We start from the raw sequence: 15,135 nt of genomic DNA, 5'->3' as shown, positions 1-15,135 counted from the left end.
AGTTATTTAGAAAAAAATGTTCTTCAGGGAGCTCTTTCTACATAATTCAGGAACTGGAAAGTTCTGGAGGTGGTGACATACACTGGCTGGAGGGGGTGGGAATATCATACACAGTCCACCCACTTCCTCAGAAGATCAAAGGTTGAGTTAGGGGAATTGGCCTGGTCTCACATTGGTATTGTAAAGATTAAAATGACAGACTATCAGATGATATGCAAAAGGCCGCCTTCTGCATGCAGATAAAATCCAGTTTGCATCAGATTTGTACAAATAGTTGGCCTTGTGTATACAGTGCTATTTTCCTCCAGTTTCTTAACTGAGCAATTTATGAAGGCTGGGAGTATAACATAAACACTATCAAATTCTAGATATCCTTTTTATACTAGAAGTTACTGACATAATTTTTCAGCTTTTCGGGTGCATATTTTGTTTTCTAATTGGAACTTGAAAGTTATCCAAAACATTGGTGGTATGAGGGTTTTGGAAAGCTAAGTTTGGATGAATGTTATAAACAGTTTAAACAGCTTTATGCAATTAGTCAACTAACAATCAAGTGCAAGTCTTAGAAAAGGCAGGAAAAATGTAAAATATTTTATTTATCACGAGTAAGGGATTGTATCCTACTCCATTCATAAATTGTTCCAAGCTGTGTTATTTTTTCTGTACGATCTAATTCACCTGGGAGTTCAGAGATGGTGTTAACTAATGTTTCTGTGGATACCTTTTGCAACACATTAATTTAAAAAAAAATAAAATAAGAGTAACAGTACCAACTATTAATCACTTTCAAATTGTGGGCAGTAAAAGGGCATGGTTAGAGAGCCCTCCATGAATCCAAGAATTCTTATGTTTGTGGGAAGCCCAACAGGGCTTTAATGAAACCTGAGGCAATCTTTAATTTTTCCCCAGAAACCTCTCCTTAATGTGGAGCTCCCCTTGAGGGGGATGCCAGAGATGGTGGTGGGTGGAGAAAGCCAGGCTACAGCCAGGTTAGCAGAGAGCTGGAAGGTGCTCCAGGGGCCCTGAAGTTGCTGTGAAAGCAGAGGGCATTCATATTGAATGGTCAAGGAGATCTGCTTGAAACCTGGATCCTGGAGGCCAATTACTTGCTCTTTCAATAGGAGGCCCAACACTCTTTGTAGAGCTTTCCTTCTCCTGCCCCCGCTCCCTTGGGTTTTACTCAGGGGCAGGCCTGCTGACAGCAATTCCAGGCTCCAGGGCTGTCCCTAGAGGGGCGTGAGGCCTGGGGCGGAAGTGAAGAATCCGTCACTTCCAGGACCAACCATACTGGCCAGTTGTGCCGGCCGGCAGGAGCCCCCAAAGCACAGGGCCCAGAGCGGTCGCCTCAATTCGCTGTACCCTAGGGACGGCTCTGCCCATGGCAGAACAGTCGATGGGCCCCCTAGAAAGGACCGTCTGACATTCGGGCGGTGCTGCCAGCTGTGCTGGCTGGTGCCCAGGGAGCTGCTGCCAGCTGTGCTGCTGGGCACGCTCTTTTCCCGGCAAAGCTAGGACTTCCACATGCTCGCCTGGCTGCCTTCACTGCCACTGGTACCACGCTGCACGCGCCTAGGAGCCCTGGAGTCCGCCCCGGCAGTTGCCCCCTTTGCCTCCCGTCCTCCCATCTGCGGGCCTGCTTGAGTGGGAGGCGGGGTCTGCGTGGCCTCGATTAGCAGCTCAAAACCCCAGTGTTTCCTTGTCTTTTTGCTTAAAATAGAACAACTATTGTGTCTTGGGGACAGAGGTCTTTTTAAAACCAGTATAGAAGCTACCAGTCGTTGTGGAATCCCTTTTCTTACTCTTCTGTCCTCCACCTGACATACCAAACAGTTAATATTTGCACATTGGCTTTTTGTGGTAACATTGCGTCACAGTAGTTGCCAGTTTCTTTAGAATAGACTTAGGCCAGGTTTAAATTAATATAGCTATATTGGCAAACCCTCCTAGTGTACACAACACTTATCTTGGCAAAAGTGCTTATCCTGTTTTACTTTAAAGCAAAAGCCCTCTTATGCTGGCACAACCGTATATACTATAGGGCTTTTGCCAATATTTTAATGTCATTTAAAAAACTCTAGCCAACATTACTATCCCAGCTAAAGTTTCTAATATAGACCCAGTTTCTAATGTAGACTTGGTGGGAAAACTGTACTGAAGTTAAATGAAGGTAGTGGATGTATTTATTAGTGGGGATGGTATGGTTATATATCATATCATCATCAGAATCAAATATAGCTAAAGTTTGTGGGGGGGTTTATCAGTTTTACATATGAAATTTTAGAAAGCTTTTTAAAAAATTGAACAAAATTATTTTAACCAGGAATAATTTTGTCCATGGAAGGATGCTCCACTTCTACCAAAATACAATGTGTAATGTTCTCTTTGTGTACAACAGAGAACAAAGGCTGTTGTTATTTGACTCCATTTCAAATGCCATCTTCTTGGTTGGTATTTATGGATGCTTGTTGCTCATAAAGTGAGGTAAAACTTACAGTTACTGGATAATGTTTTATTTAATAGGTATATCTCCATATATTATATGTATCTCACAGAACTGGAAGGGACCCTGAAAGGTTATTGAGTCCAGCTCCCTGCCTTCAGTAGCAGGACCAAGTACTTATTTTTGCCCCAGATCCCTAAGTGGCCCTCTCAAGGACTGAGCTCACAACCTTGGGTTTAGCAAGCCAGTGCTCAAACCACTGAGCTATCCCTCCCTCCTTCTGAGAACATTGGTTGTTTTGACCTCTTCAGGGTTTATATCTTGTCAGAAAGCTTAGATATCATCTGATTTAAAACATTTATTCATATTGTCTGTTTCACATTGTCATAACATTTTTCCCAGATCTGGACCTTAGCGTCCAAAATATGGGGGTTAGCATGAAAACCTCCAAGCTTAGTTACCAGCTTGGACCTGGTAAAGCTGCCACCAGCCAGGAATCTATACAGTGCCTGGCGCACTGTGGTCTCCCCAAAACCTTCTCTGGGGGACCCCCAGACTCAGATTCCTTGAGTCTCACAACAAAGGGGAATAAACCATTTCCCTTCCCCCCTCCGGGTGTTCCCTCCCTGGGTTCCTGGAGAGATATACAGAAGCAAGCTCCGTGAATCTAAACAGAGGGACTCCACCCTCCCTGTTTCCAGTCCTGGAAACACAAGTACTTCCCCCCTCACCCAGAGGGTATGCAAAGTCAGGTTAGTAAAACTAACACAAAGAGATTTCCCCCCCTTGACTTCTTCCTCCCACCAATTCCCTGGTGAGCTGCAGACTCGATTCCCTGGAGTCTCCACTAAAAAAAAAACTCCAACAAGTCTTAAAAAGAAGGCTTTATATAAAAAAGAAAGAAAAGGACATAAAAATGGTCTCTTTGTATTAAGGTGACAAATACAGGGTCATTTACTTAAAAGAAAAAAATGAATAAACAGCCTTATCCAAAAAAGAAACCAATTTAAACATTCCAGCAACTACACACATGTAAATACAAAAGAAAACAATATAAACCTTATTGTCTTACTATCTTTGTACTTACAACTTGGAAACAGAAGATTAGAAAGGCAGGAGATAGAAAAATCACTCTCAGAGCCGAGAGGGTCAGACACAAGACAAAGAACAAAGAACTCACTCCCAAAACTTCCCTCCACCCAGATTTGAAAAAGTCTTGTTTCCTGATTGGTCCTCTGGTCAGGTGTTTCAGGTTACTCCTTTCCAGGTGAAAGAGACGTTAACCCTTAGCTATCTGTTTATGACACACATTTTTTTTCTTGCTATGGTATAAACAGAATAATGTTTCAGAATTCAGGTTCATGATTTTAATTAAGTTTTCCTTCATACCTCATTGTGAATAAGCCTGATATTCTTAAGATGCTTGTATGTTATGGGCTCTGGCTTTTTTTAAATGATTAACCTGGAAAAAAATGCACATACAAACTGATTCCTACCCTATGATCAAAGTTTCAAAATTAGGCTAACACCTGCTTTTAAAAAATGATTTGTGCACAGACCTCACTTAACCTTACCTGAGTAGATTGCTGATGATTTTACATTGCTTCCCCATTAGAAGGCAAGTAGCTCAAGTTTGCAACCCTGGCTATCAAGTAGAAGACTTTCAAATAGCCATTAAGCAACAAACAACAAAAGAATTTTGTGAGTTCCTGCTGCCACCAGAGCTTTCTGCCGTGTTATATTTAATCATTTTTTGAAAATTAGTGTAAGATTTGAGCAAAACATTTCAATATGCAGTGAAGATGGCTAATTATGCAAATGAGCTTGTTCAACATGTGTAACCACTTCCTAAAACCCCTAATTTTTACTCTTAAATATAAAAATAAAATATTTAGCCTAAAAAATTTCTGTTGAATTATTTTACTGCATTTATTTAATCCAAAAAGAAAATCTCTCCCTTATCAGATAACCCATTTCTGTCCCTATCTGTCCCAGAGACAAATTCTGATATTAATCTATTCTATTGACTTTTAATACAGGTCCAAGCTTAGTCTTTTTCAGTCAAGGATAAGCTTACAGAAGGCAAGTGTAAAGGTGAGTTTCAGAATAAGTGATCTACTCAGTAAAACTACAGTAAAGCATTATGTCACTTTCATGGGACACATAACTAATGTTATCTTGAATCTAGAGAGGCCTCATGTTTTACCAGGCATATTGTCTTTATAACGACTGGCCAGTTGGTACAGAATGTTTCCCCAGAATCAAGTACAAGCACGTGATGAATCTGTTCAGCCATTCACAAATTTGTGCTGGAATTTTGCCTACTTAAAATTGTATAAAGTATATATACAAATAAAAGAAATATTCTTCAAAGCAGCAACACATATAACAACCCATCTAAAGCCATATATCTTTTACTGCTTTGCTCATAATATAAAAGTACAAAATCAGCTGCCTTACATTTTGATTTCCTTTTTTTAAAATATAGTTAAAAGCACGACGGTCTGAGTGTAATTCAAAGGCTACCCATGCAAGAAATGACTACCTTCTCACTTTAGCAGCTGCTAATGCACACCAGGATCGCTACTATCAGACAGACTTAGTGAACATTATGAAGGTAAGGGGACTAATATAGTTTGATTTTCCTTATTGAGGTGGGAAAGAGGATTCATGAGATACAAATATTGTTTTCATATATACACATGTTGACATTCATATACTTTTATTCCAATATACCAGAGTCAGTCACAATATTAACACTCTTCTATGTTTCTGATCACCATCAACCCTGAAATAAGAGAATTTGGGGGGGAACTGATGATATAGTCATATCATTTGATAACACTCTTTCCATTCCTCTAGTATCTCTGGAGACTGTTAAACAGAAGCTACTAGAGTTAGACATTGTAAATCAGCAGGTCCAGATAACTTGCATCCAAGAGTTTTAAAAGAGCTGGCTGAGGAGTTTGCTGAACCATTAATGTTAATTTTCAAAAAGTCTTAGAGCACTGCATAAGTTCCAGAAGACTGGAAGAAAGCTAGTATTGTGTCAATATTTAAAAAGGGTAAACAGGATGACCTGGGTAATTATAGGCCTTTCAGTCTGATATCAATGCCTGGCAAGATAATGGAGGGCTGATATGGAACTTGATTAATAAAGAATTAAAGGAGGGTAATTTAATTAATGCCAATCAACATGGGTTTATGAGAAATAGATCATGTCAGACTAACGTGATACCTCTTTGGTAAGTTTATAAGTTTGGCTGATAAAGGTAATAGTGTTGATATAATATTTTTAGACTTCTGTCAGGCATTTGACTTGGTGCTACGTGATATTTTGATTAATAAACTAAAACTATATAAAATTAACAAAGCACACATTAAATGGGTTAAAAACTGGCTAGCTGATAGGTCTCAAAATGTAATAGTAAATGAAAAATCATTATTGATCGGGTGTGTTTCCAGTGTTATCACTGAATGGAAGAAAACATAAAATCATCACAGATAAAAATTGGGAAAGAGGTAAATAATGAAGAGGACAGGTTACTGATTCAGAGCAACCTGGATCGCTTGGCAAACTGGAAGCAAGCAAACAATGTGTGTTTTAATACTGCTGAATATAAATATATACATCTAGGAACAAAGAATATAGGCCATACTTATAGAATAGGGGCTTTTTTTCTGGGAAGCAGTGACTCTGAAACAAAGAATAGGGGTGGTGATGGATTATCATCTAAATACTAGCTGCCAGTGTGACTCTGTGGCCGAACAAGGTAATGCAATCCTGGGATAAATAAACAGTCTCTCTGACATTGTTCTAGAATACTATGTCCAGTTCTGGTATCCACAAATTCAAGAACGATATTGATGAATTGGAAAGGATTCAGAGAGGAGAAGTAAGAATGATTAAAGGATTAGAAACTATGCCTTATATTGATAGACTCAAAGAGCTCAATCTATTTAGCGTCACAAAGAGAATATTAAGGGATGAATTGTTTACAGTCTGTAAGTATCTACGTGGAGAACAAATATTTAATAATGGGCTCTTCAGTCCAACAGAGAAAAGTATAATACAATCCTTTGGCTGCAAGTTGAAGCTAGACAAATCGGGAAATAAGAGACAATTTTTTAACAGTAAGGTTATTAATGGTTGGTTCAATTTACATGGACACATGGTGTATTCTCCATCACTGATGATTTTAAAATCAAGATCAGATTTTTTTAAAAAGATCGTAGAACTGGAAGAGACCTTGAGAGGTGATCTAGTCCAGTCCCCTGCACTCAAGGCAGGACTAAGTATTGCCTAGACCATCCCTGACAGGTGTTTGTCCAACTTGCTCTTAAAAATCCCCAGTGATGGAGATTCCACAACCTCCCTAGGCAATTTTTTCCAGTGCTTAAGCACTCTGACAGTTACGAAGTTTTTCCTAATGGCCAACCTAAACCGCCCTTGCTGCAATTTAAGCCCATTGCTTCTTGTCCTATCCTGAGAGGTTAGAGATATGCTCTAGTAATTATTTTGGGGAAGTTCTATAGCCTCTGTTACACAGGAAGTCAGACTAGATTATCACAATGGTCCCTTCTGGCCTCAGAATCTATGAATCTATAATTTTTTTCCTTTCCTAGCTAAGTTTCCAATCTCCATTGCTATGGGACGTAATGGTCATAGTTTGCTTTAAAAAGGATGCCTCTTGAATATGACACTAATAAAAAAAAATTGGCAGTATTTATCTTTTGTTAAAACATTAATGGTTAGACATTTGTTGTCTCAAGTGGAAATTAAACACATATGGTCTATTAGACATCCAGGAAAAGCTACCAGAGTAAACACACCTGTAGGGTATGACACAAATATCAACACTTTCCAACAGGCACATCACACATCCAGATTTGAGAACTGGCCTGATGACACAAAATAACATAAATTATTGGATAGCTCAGTGGTTTGAGCATTAGCCTGCTAAACCCAGGGTTGTGAGTTCAATCCTTGAGGGGCCACTTAGGGATCTGGGGCAAAAATCAGTACTTGGTCCTGCTAGTGAAGGCAGGGGCTGGACTTGATGACCTTTCAAGATCCCTTCCAGTTCTAGGAGATAGGTATATCTCCTATTATTATTATTACTAATCCTGTGTAGTCTAAAATATTATCCATGTCCTGTTTTGTATGCTTCAGCTACTAGTGTATTGTCTCTATGAATTTAACAAATGGCATTTTTGTACACTTTGTTATTTGGGGAAAGTTTAATCTTCAGATTTAAAAAAAAAAAAATCCCACAAAAACCCAGAACACTTAACTGAGCCATCTCAGTTTTCTTGTTTTTTATTGTTTCTTTTTTTCTTTTTTATTGTTTCTTTTTTAAAGTAGGGCTTTTAAGAGTGGGAAAACTCACTAGCTGGCCATCTTCATTCGGTTGTGGGTTTCTTAAATGCAAAGGGTCTTATATGCTCTTTTTCTAGCAGAGATATTTTTTAAGAGGTTCAGTTATAAAAATAGTTCATATTTGGTTTAATATTTATTGCTTTGGAATTTGTCGATATGGATTTGGCTAATAGTAGTCATGTTCCTACTCTATCTGATGTTTACACATTTTTTATTTGTATTACTCTAAAGTGGTATAAATTCCCAATGTTTTAACCAAAGAGAAATGCTTTACAAATAAAAAATGGCTTGAAAATGTTAATTATATGTTATTTCTATGTAAGAATGTAAAGCTTGTAGCTTATTTGCAAATGTTTCAAGGACCACAGTTCTTTTGGTGTGTGATGCTGGCTTTTTGTATGTTTTTAGCTTTAATCAGTTTATTGTTTCCAGAATAAGAATTTGCACTGTGTATTTTTATTGGTGGGACAGTAGTCTACTTATCTGTTTCACAGTGCACTGATTTGATGCCTGACTTGCTTGACTGGAACACATCCAGTCTGTTGTACTAAGTGCTGACGGCTGCTGACTTACAGTTTTTAGAGTCCTTACTGTAGAACTCTATACAACTGCCATTGCAGTGACCTTGCAGTTTTTGAAGCTTTATCATGCTTCTTTGAAAGCTTGCTGTTTTGTTCTTGTTCTTTTGGTATGAAATCAGTTTCATACATTAGTTGGTAGAGATGTAAAATAAATGGCCAGTTATCTTTGCTATCTATTCCATTCATTTATATTTATTTTGAATTACCATGCATAGTTTTGTGTACTGAGAATGTCAGTAATTAAGTCATACCATTCTGAATATGGCAACTTGCGGTGTAATTTTAAAAGTTTTTTAAATGCATGTTTTTAAGAAGGCTGTGGTTTTTATATTTAGTCTTTCAATGAACCTATGAAGTAATGTACTTGTCAAGATTTTCTAGATGCACAGACAATTTGACACACACATTTCATAAAATAAACCTCTACTGCGATATAATGCAACCCGATATAACACGAATTTGGATATAACGTGGTAAAGCAGCGCTCTGGGTGTGGGGGCTGTGCACGCTGGTGGATCAAAGCAAGTTCGATATAATGCAGTTTCATCTATAACGTGGTAAGATTTTTTTGGCTCCCAAGGACAGCGTTATATCAAGGTAGAGGTGTAAATACATTTTTAGCTTAAGCTTGCTACAAAGATACACAACGTATTGTTAGTGAAAGCACCATATGTAATTATGCTTATTTTTTCTTTATGTTAGAAGTACCAGTAAGGATTGAGGATCTTATATACTAACCATTGTACAAAGATATTGAAACACCTACATAATTTAGGATGAATGTGTTACATAGAACCCCGATCATGCTCCCTCTACTGGTTTTACTTCTGCTGTCAATACCAAATATTCATCCTAGAGGTAGTATCCTACAATAAATGATACTGTTGCACTACAGAAAAATGTTTTGGCAGAAGACAGACTGCATACTGTACATCTGGAAACTGTTAGTCCATCCAAAACATAGGGGAAAAAAGTTTGATAGGGGAAAGAAGGAGAAGTATAGGCAGAAATTTATAAGCTGTAAGAGTTCTACAAACAGTGAGTTATAAATAACTTACAATATCACTGATTTTTAAGTAGTACTGGTAAATTTCCTGTTTTTCTGTATAGGTCAAATCTTCACACCTGCTGAACAGAAAGAATTTTAGGTTAATATAATTTTTTTTAATTTCAAGTAAAAGTGTCCATATGTTACGTAGCTTGAATATTCATGTGGTGTGTCTTAGCAGGCTGGTTTTCATTTCAGGTGAGTGAAGGGAAAATATTTGTGCATCCTTTAAACTTTAACCCTGTGACATTATTTAAGTGAACAGAAAATGTTTTAGCCAGTGTTCTTTAATTGGATTAGAAATGAAATGTTGCTTAAAAATTTTGCAAATACTGTTTAGTTGTGTTTCTTTTGTTTACAATTGGAGGAAATTCCAGTTAGGTTCCATATTACTACTACTTGTAAGCATTTCAGGAAACTTCAACTTTAGCTGTCTCTGTATACAGCCTTGAAATCATAAGGGCTAGTGTTTGCCTAGATCATTTATCATTTTTAAACTGTTAAGGATGGGAAAAAGAAGGAAAGTAAATGTTGGAATTAGGTTAATTCAAGTTTGATCTAGAGTAGTTATACTTTTAGTTCATTATATCTGAGTTAGAAAGGCTAGGATTATGCTATCCTCCTGCTCATGAACCACCAGTAAGTATCATAGTGTGTAGTAGTTCTTCTTTGAGTGATTGCTCATGTGTATTCCACAATAGATGTGCATGCTCACCATGTGCATTGGTGCCGGAAGTTTTTGCCATAGCAATACCCGTAGTAGCTCGTCCCCAAAACTGCTTGTTTATTCAGTGTATGGTACCTGTAGTTAGTTAGTTAGTTTAGTTAGATTCGTTTAGTTTAGCTAGAGTGCCCGGGCCGGTTCTAAGTCGTGTGACACTTGTAGGTGATCTGTGCCAGTGAGTGAGCCACATGCGGACTGTTTACGCTGTTTGGGGGAAACCCATCTCAGCGATCGCTGCAAGATTTGCAGGTCATTTAAGCCTTGGACCAAGAGAGAAAGGGACATTAAACTTTGGGCTATTCTGATGGAGATGGTGCTGACCTTGGCTTGGCATGCCACTCTGAGTCGGCACCGGGCACCGTGGTGTTGGTGCACGGCGACCCTTCGGTGCCATCGACCAGTCGGCACCGCTCCCCATCCTGGGGCATGCCAAGAAGGCTAGGAAGAGGCCTTCTTCGCCACAGCACTGGAGTAAACCTGGGACAAGGGCTAGACCCATGTTGGGCAGTCCTCTAGGCCTCCGACTCAAGTCAAGCGAAGTAGCCTGGCCCATTCGGAGCATGCCTTTCTAGATGCCCTCCACACTGGAGGCCCTGCAGACGGCCCAGGATGTTATGCCCATGCTAGTACCAGGAGCACCGCCATGTTGGTCCTGTGCTCCAGAGCAAGCTGCCACTGGGATCTCCACAGTCAACCCCGGAAAAGGTAACTGTCTTTACTGAATTCCAGCAGTAAATCAGCGTTTTCTGTTGCTGGAGTCTGTGATGTCATATAACAATCGATAGGTCACTTGCATAGTTTAGCATTTATTAGTAGAGTCTGCAGAAGTTATGGGAGAATGAGGAAGATGTGGAATGTGTACTGCTTGCTTTTTGATAGAATGCCACTTTGTGTGGCCAAAGCTTGGAAGAGTTCATAAATAAAATGGTGAAACAGTTCAGGCTTCATGACAAGAATCAAAACTTGCTACTATAGTGCCCTCCCAGTTCTCCCAGAAGCCTTTCCCCAAGCCTCCTTTTTAATTGTTGGGAAGTCTCTCTATATCAGGGGTTCTCAACCTTTTTCTTTCTGAGCCCATCCCACCCCCCTTGCTATAAAAACTCCATGGCCCACTTCTGCCACAACAACTGTTTTTTCTGCATATAAAAGCCAGGGCCGGTGTTAGGGGGTAGCAAGCAGGGCAGTTGCCTGGGTCCCATGCCACAGGATCCCCTGCAAAGCTAGGTTGCTCAAGCTTTGGCTTCAGCCCCAGGTGGTGGGGCTCAGGGCCCCAGCCTTCAGTCCCATGCAGAGCGGCTTCGGCTTTCTGCCCTGGGCCCTAGCAAGTCTAATGCTGGTCATGCTTAGAGGCCCCCCTGAAACCTGCTCACTGCCCCCCAGGTGGCCCTGGACCCCTGGTTGAGAACCACTGCTCTATATTATTAGAGTGAACACAATTCCAACTTGTTTAAATGGAAGACAGGCACGTATATTTTTTTTTATAAATTCCATTTCTCTTTTAAGATTAATTTCTTTTCCAGGGAACCATTTTGTAGAAAATCTTATCTGTCTTTTTAACACTGGCTAGCAAGATTACTGGGCTAATCTGCACACCTTGCTGATTAAGCAATGAATCCATTGTTTGCTCATTCAAAAATAAGCAAAGACAACAGAGAGATAGTCCTTTTACCCTTAAAGGTGAACTGACTGCTACCTGTTGCTGTGAAAAATTCTGAAATAAACATTGCTGTGGCAGTAGGCTTCAGCTAAATAAAAATTTTCATTCACGTGATGTCTCACATCACTCCTGTGAGGTACAGGGAAACAGAGACAGAGTGGTTAAGTGAGTTCATGCAGTCACACAAGTTTCTGACAACCATCAACAGAATGAATATGTCATGTCTCCTAGTCCTGTGCCTAACCATAAGATTATATCTAATAAGAATAATTTGTTTTCAAAATACACCACTACCTCAATATAACGCCACCTGACATAACACGAATTTGAATATAACTCGGTAAAGCAGTGCTGTCATAAACAGATAAGTAAGAGTTAATAGAGCAGAAGTACTTCATATCTCTTTTGCCTGTAAAGGGTTAACAAGATCAGTGAGCCTGGCTGTCACCTGACCAGAAGACCAATCAGGGGACAGGATACTTTTAAATCTTGAGGGAGGGAAGTTTTTGTGTGCGCTGTTAGATTTTGGTTGTTGTTCTCTCTGGGTTCTGAGTGTGACCAGACATGCAACCAGGTTTCTCTCCAATCTCCCTGATACAGGTTCTTATAGATTCAAAATAGTAAGTACTAGGTAGGTAAAGCGAGGTAGGCTTATGTTTGTTTTCTTTATTTGCAAATGTGTATTTTGCTGGGAAGAGTTCAAATGTGTATTTGGCTGGAAGGAGTTCAGATTTGTATTTTGCTGAAAGGATTTTAATTTGTACTTGTATACTTAGGCTGGGAGGGTATTCCCAGTGTCTATAGCTGAAAGACCCTGTAACATATTCCATCTTAAATTTACAAAGATAATTTTTACTGTTTTTTCTTTCTTTAATTAAAAGCTTTTCTTGTTTAAGAACCTGATTGTTTTTTTATTCTGGTGAGACCCCAGGGGACTGGGTCTGGATTCACCAGGGAATTGGTGGGGAGAAAGGAGGGAAGGGGGAGAGAGAGGTTAATTTTCTCTCTGTGTTAGGATTACTTTCTCTCTCAGGGAGAGTCTGGGAGGGGGAGAGAGGAGGAGGGGGGAAGGTGGATTTTCCTCTCTGTTTTAAGATTCAAGGAGTTTGAATCACAGTAATCTTCCAGTGTAACCCAGGGAGAGGAAGCCTGGGAGAGGCAACGGTGAGGGAAAGGGTTTACTTTCCTTGTGTTAAGATTCTGAGGGTCTGGTTCTTGGGGGTCCCCAGGCAAGGTTTTGGGGGGACCAGAGTGTACCAGGCACTGGAATTCCTGGTTGGTGGCAGCACTACAGGTTCGAAGCTGGTAATTAAGCTTAGAGGAATTCATGCTGGCACCCCATCTTTTGGATGCTAAGGTTCAGAGTGGGGATTTATACCATGAAAAGTGCTCTTTGGGGAGCGGGGCTGTGCACTCCGGTGGATCAAAGCAAGTTCAATATAACACGGTTTCACCTGTAACGCGTTAAGATTTTTTGCTCCCAAGGACAGTGTTATATCGAGGTAGAAGTGTACAATTTATATAAAACTTCTGAGAATTAACAAGTTCAGTGGATAAGTCAATGAGTCTTCGGTTAAGATCCTTATTAAAGTTGATAGTTGTTATACGTTGGCTATACATATTTTCATTGTAATGCGCATTGTCTTCATATTGCAAGTCACAAAGGAGTAATCTTTTATTACCTTGCATCATGGACTGGAGTTACAGGTCTCACTAACATTTAATGGGGCTTGCATATTTAAGACAGTATGCAGAGTGCTGGAAATACAACCCCTAAAACTGTTCTCCTTATGGTCATGAAGAAACACCAGAGTGCTTCAAAGTCCTTCTGCTTGAATCTTTTTGTAAGATCCCCTTTGTAATTTTTTTATGCTTCATTGCTGTCTTCTGACCTGTTTTCCCTGTTATACTTCAATACTAGTAAGTAAGATATCAGAGGGGTAGCCATATTAATCTGGATCTGTAAAAAGCAACAGAGTCTTGTGGCACCTTTAAGACTAACAGATGTATTGGAACATAAGCTTTCGTGGATGAATACCCACTTCGTCAGACACATGTCTGAGTAAGATGTGTAGCATAGATCTCTCATTAAGAAGAGATTTTGGTCCTTCCACAATTTTCTGTGTCAGACCTAAATGTCCAAGAGCAACATCATTCCTCCCTATACAGTGTTCTGTCCCAGCTAACATTGCACCTTATATTTCACGAGTGCTTTTTCATCTCAGGTGCACTCCTCCAGTGTGTGGGAGGAAAGGAAAACCAGCAAAGTTAGCTGGCAATTATTCAAGAAATCCAAAACAACTATCAGAAAAACCTGATGACAGCCATCCAACACAAAAACAAAAAAGTGGAACCAACTACAACTATTCTGCTACTCACAGAACACTGCCTCCGCAAGAAACCAGGGCACCAGCACCCACCACATGGACACCACACAACATTTGAATATCATAGTTTATCAAGACTACCCCTCACTGGAGCTGAATTATCTGTACTCTCTCGGGCCCCACCCACCAAACCTTATACAATACTAACATGTAGAACTAGAAAAATTCTTCCACTGACTCCAAGTCACAGAATTCTTTCACAATAATGACAACACTACTCACAATTACTACGTCCCTGCCAACAATCACAAGAAAAGATAATAATCCCACTGGACCCCACAGAGTGGACAAAACCATAATCTTGATCATTACATTGACTACTTCAGGAAAAAAACTGGCTGTGAAATTCTTAACAAACTTTACATCCACCACAATCTTTCAGCAAGTGTGAAGACTTGGCCTATACAGAAAAACAGGATATATTCCAATATAACTTAAAAATCAGAGACATGGTAAATTATTTATAACTCACTGTTTGTAGAACTCTTAGAGTTTATACATTTCTGCCAAAGTTTCTCCTCCTTACCCTTTTAAAACTTCCTCCCCCATGTTTTGGATGGACTAACATACGGGTTGTCATCAAACAACTATAACCCATACTAAATGGGGTCCTGTTTCGGGTTGTGCATATCCCACACTAGACAAGATAAGGTTAATCTAACATTATGGACAGCAGAAGTCCCGCTCCTCAAACTGTGCTGGGCATGCTTCAACTGCTGCCTCAGTATAAAAGGGAGCAGACCAACTCATTCTAGTCTGATTGCCAAGGAGGAAGGACATTTGGTGGAGACTCCAGCCCAGGAGGTGCCTCAGCCTCTGACTGCAGGAACCAGAGATCCTGAGGCCCAGACTGGAGACCTGTTGCCTATGGCTGGCCGACTGGAATCGGAATCCCAGCCAGCTACCTTTGCTGAACCC

The 15,135-nt window shown here is 39.8% G+C and overlaps 1 protein-coding gene across 1 annotated transcript in view; it reads left to right on the top strand.

Annotated features, from left to right (window-relative positions):
* Positions 1 to 15,135, top strand: part of FCHSD2 (FCH and double SH3 domains 2) — a 243,459-nt gene that overhangs the window by 141,154 nt on the left and 87,170 nt on the right. Inside the window, exons 7-8 of the mRNA XM_050930407.1 lie at positions 4,480 to 4,534; positions 4,929 to 5,057. Coding sequence (XP_050786364.1) covers positions 4,480 to 4,534; positions 4,929 to 5,057 — 184 coding nt within the window. The remainder of the gene's footprint in view (positions 1 to 4,479; positions 4,535 to 4,928; positions 5,058 to 15,135) is intronic.

Source organism: Gopherus flavomarginatus, chromosome 1 (assembly GCF_025201925.1).
Source record: "Gopherus flavomarginatus isolate rGopFla2 chromosome 1, rGopFla2.mat.asm, whole genome shotgun sequence".
NCBI classification, from domain to species: Eukaryota; Metazoa; Chordata; order Testudines; family Testudinidae; genus Gopherus; species Gopherus flavomarginatus.
The sequence above is the reverse complement of the archived record's forward strand: the minus strand, read 5'-3'. Positions and strand labels throughout refer to the sequence as shown.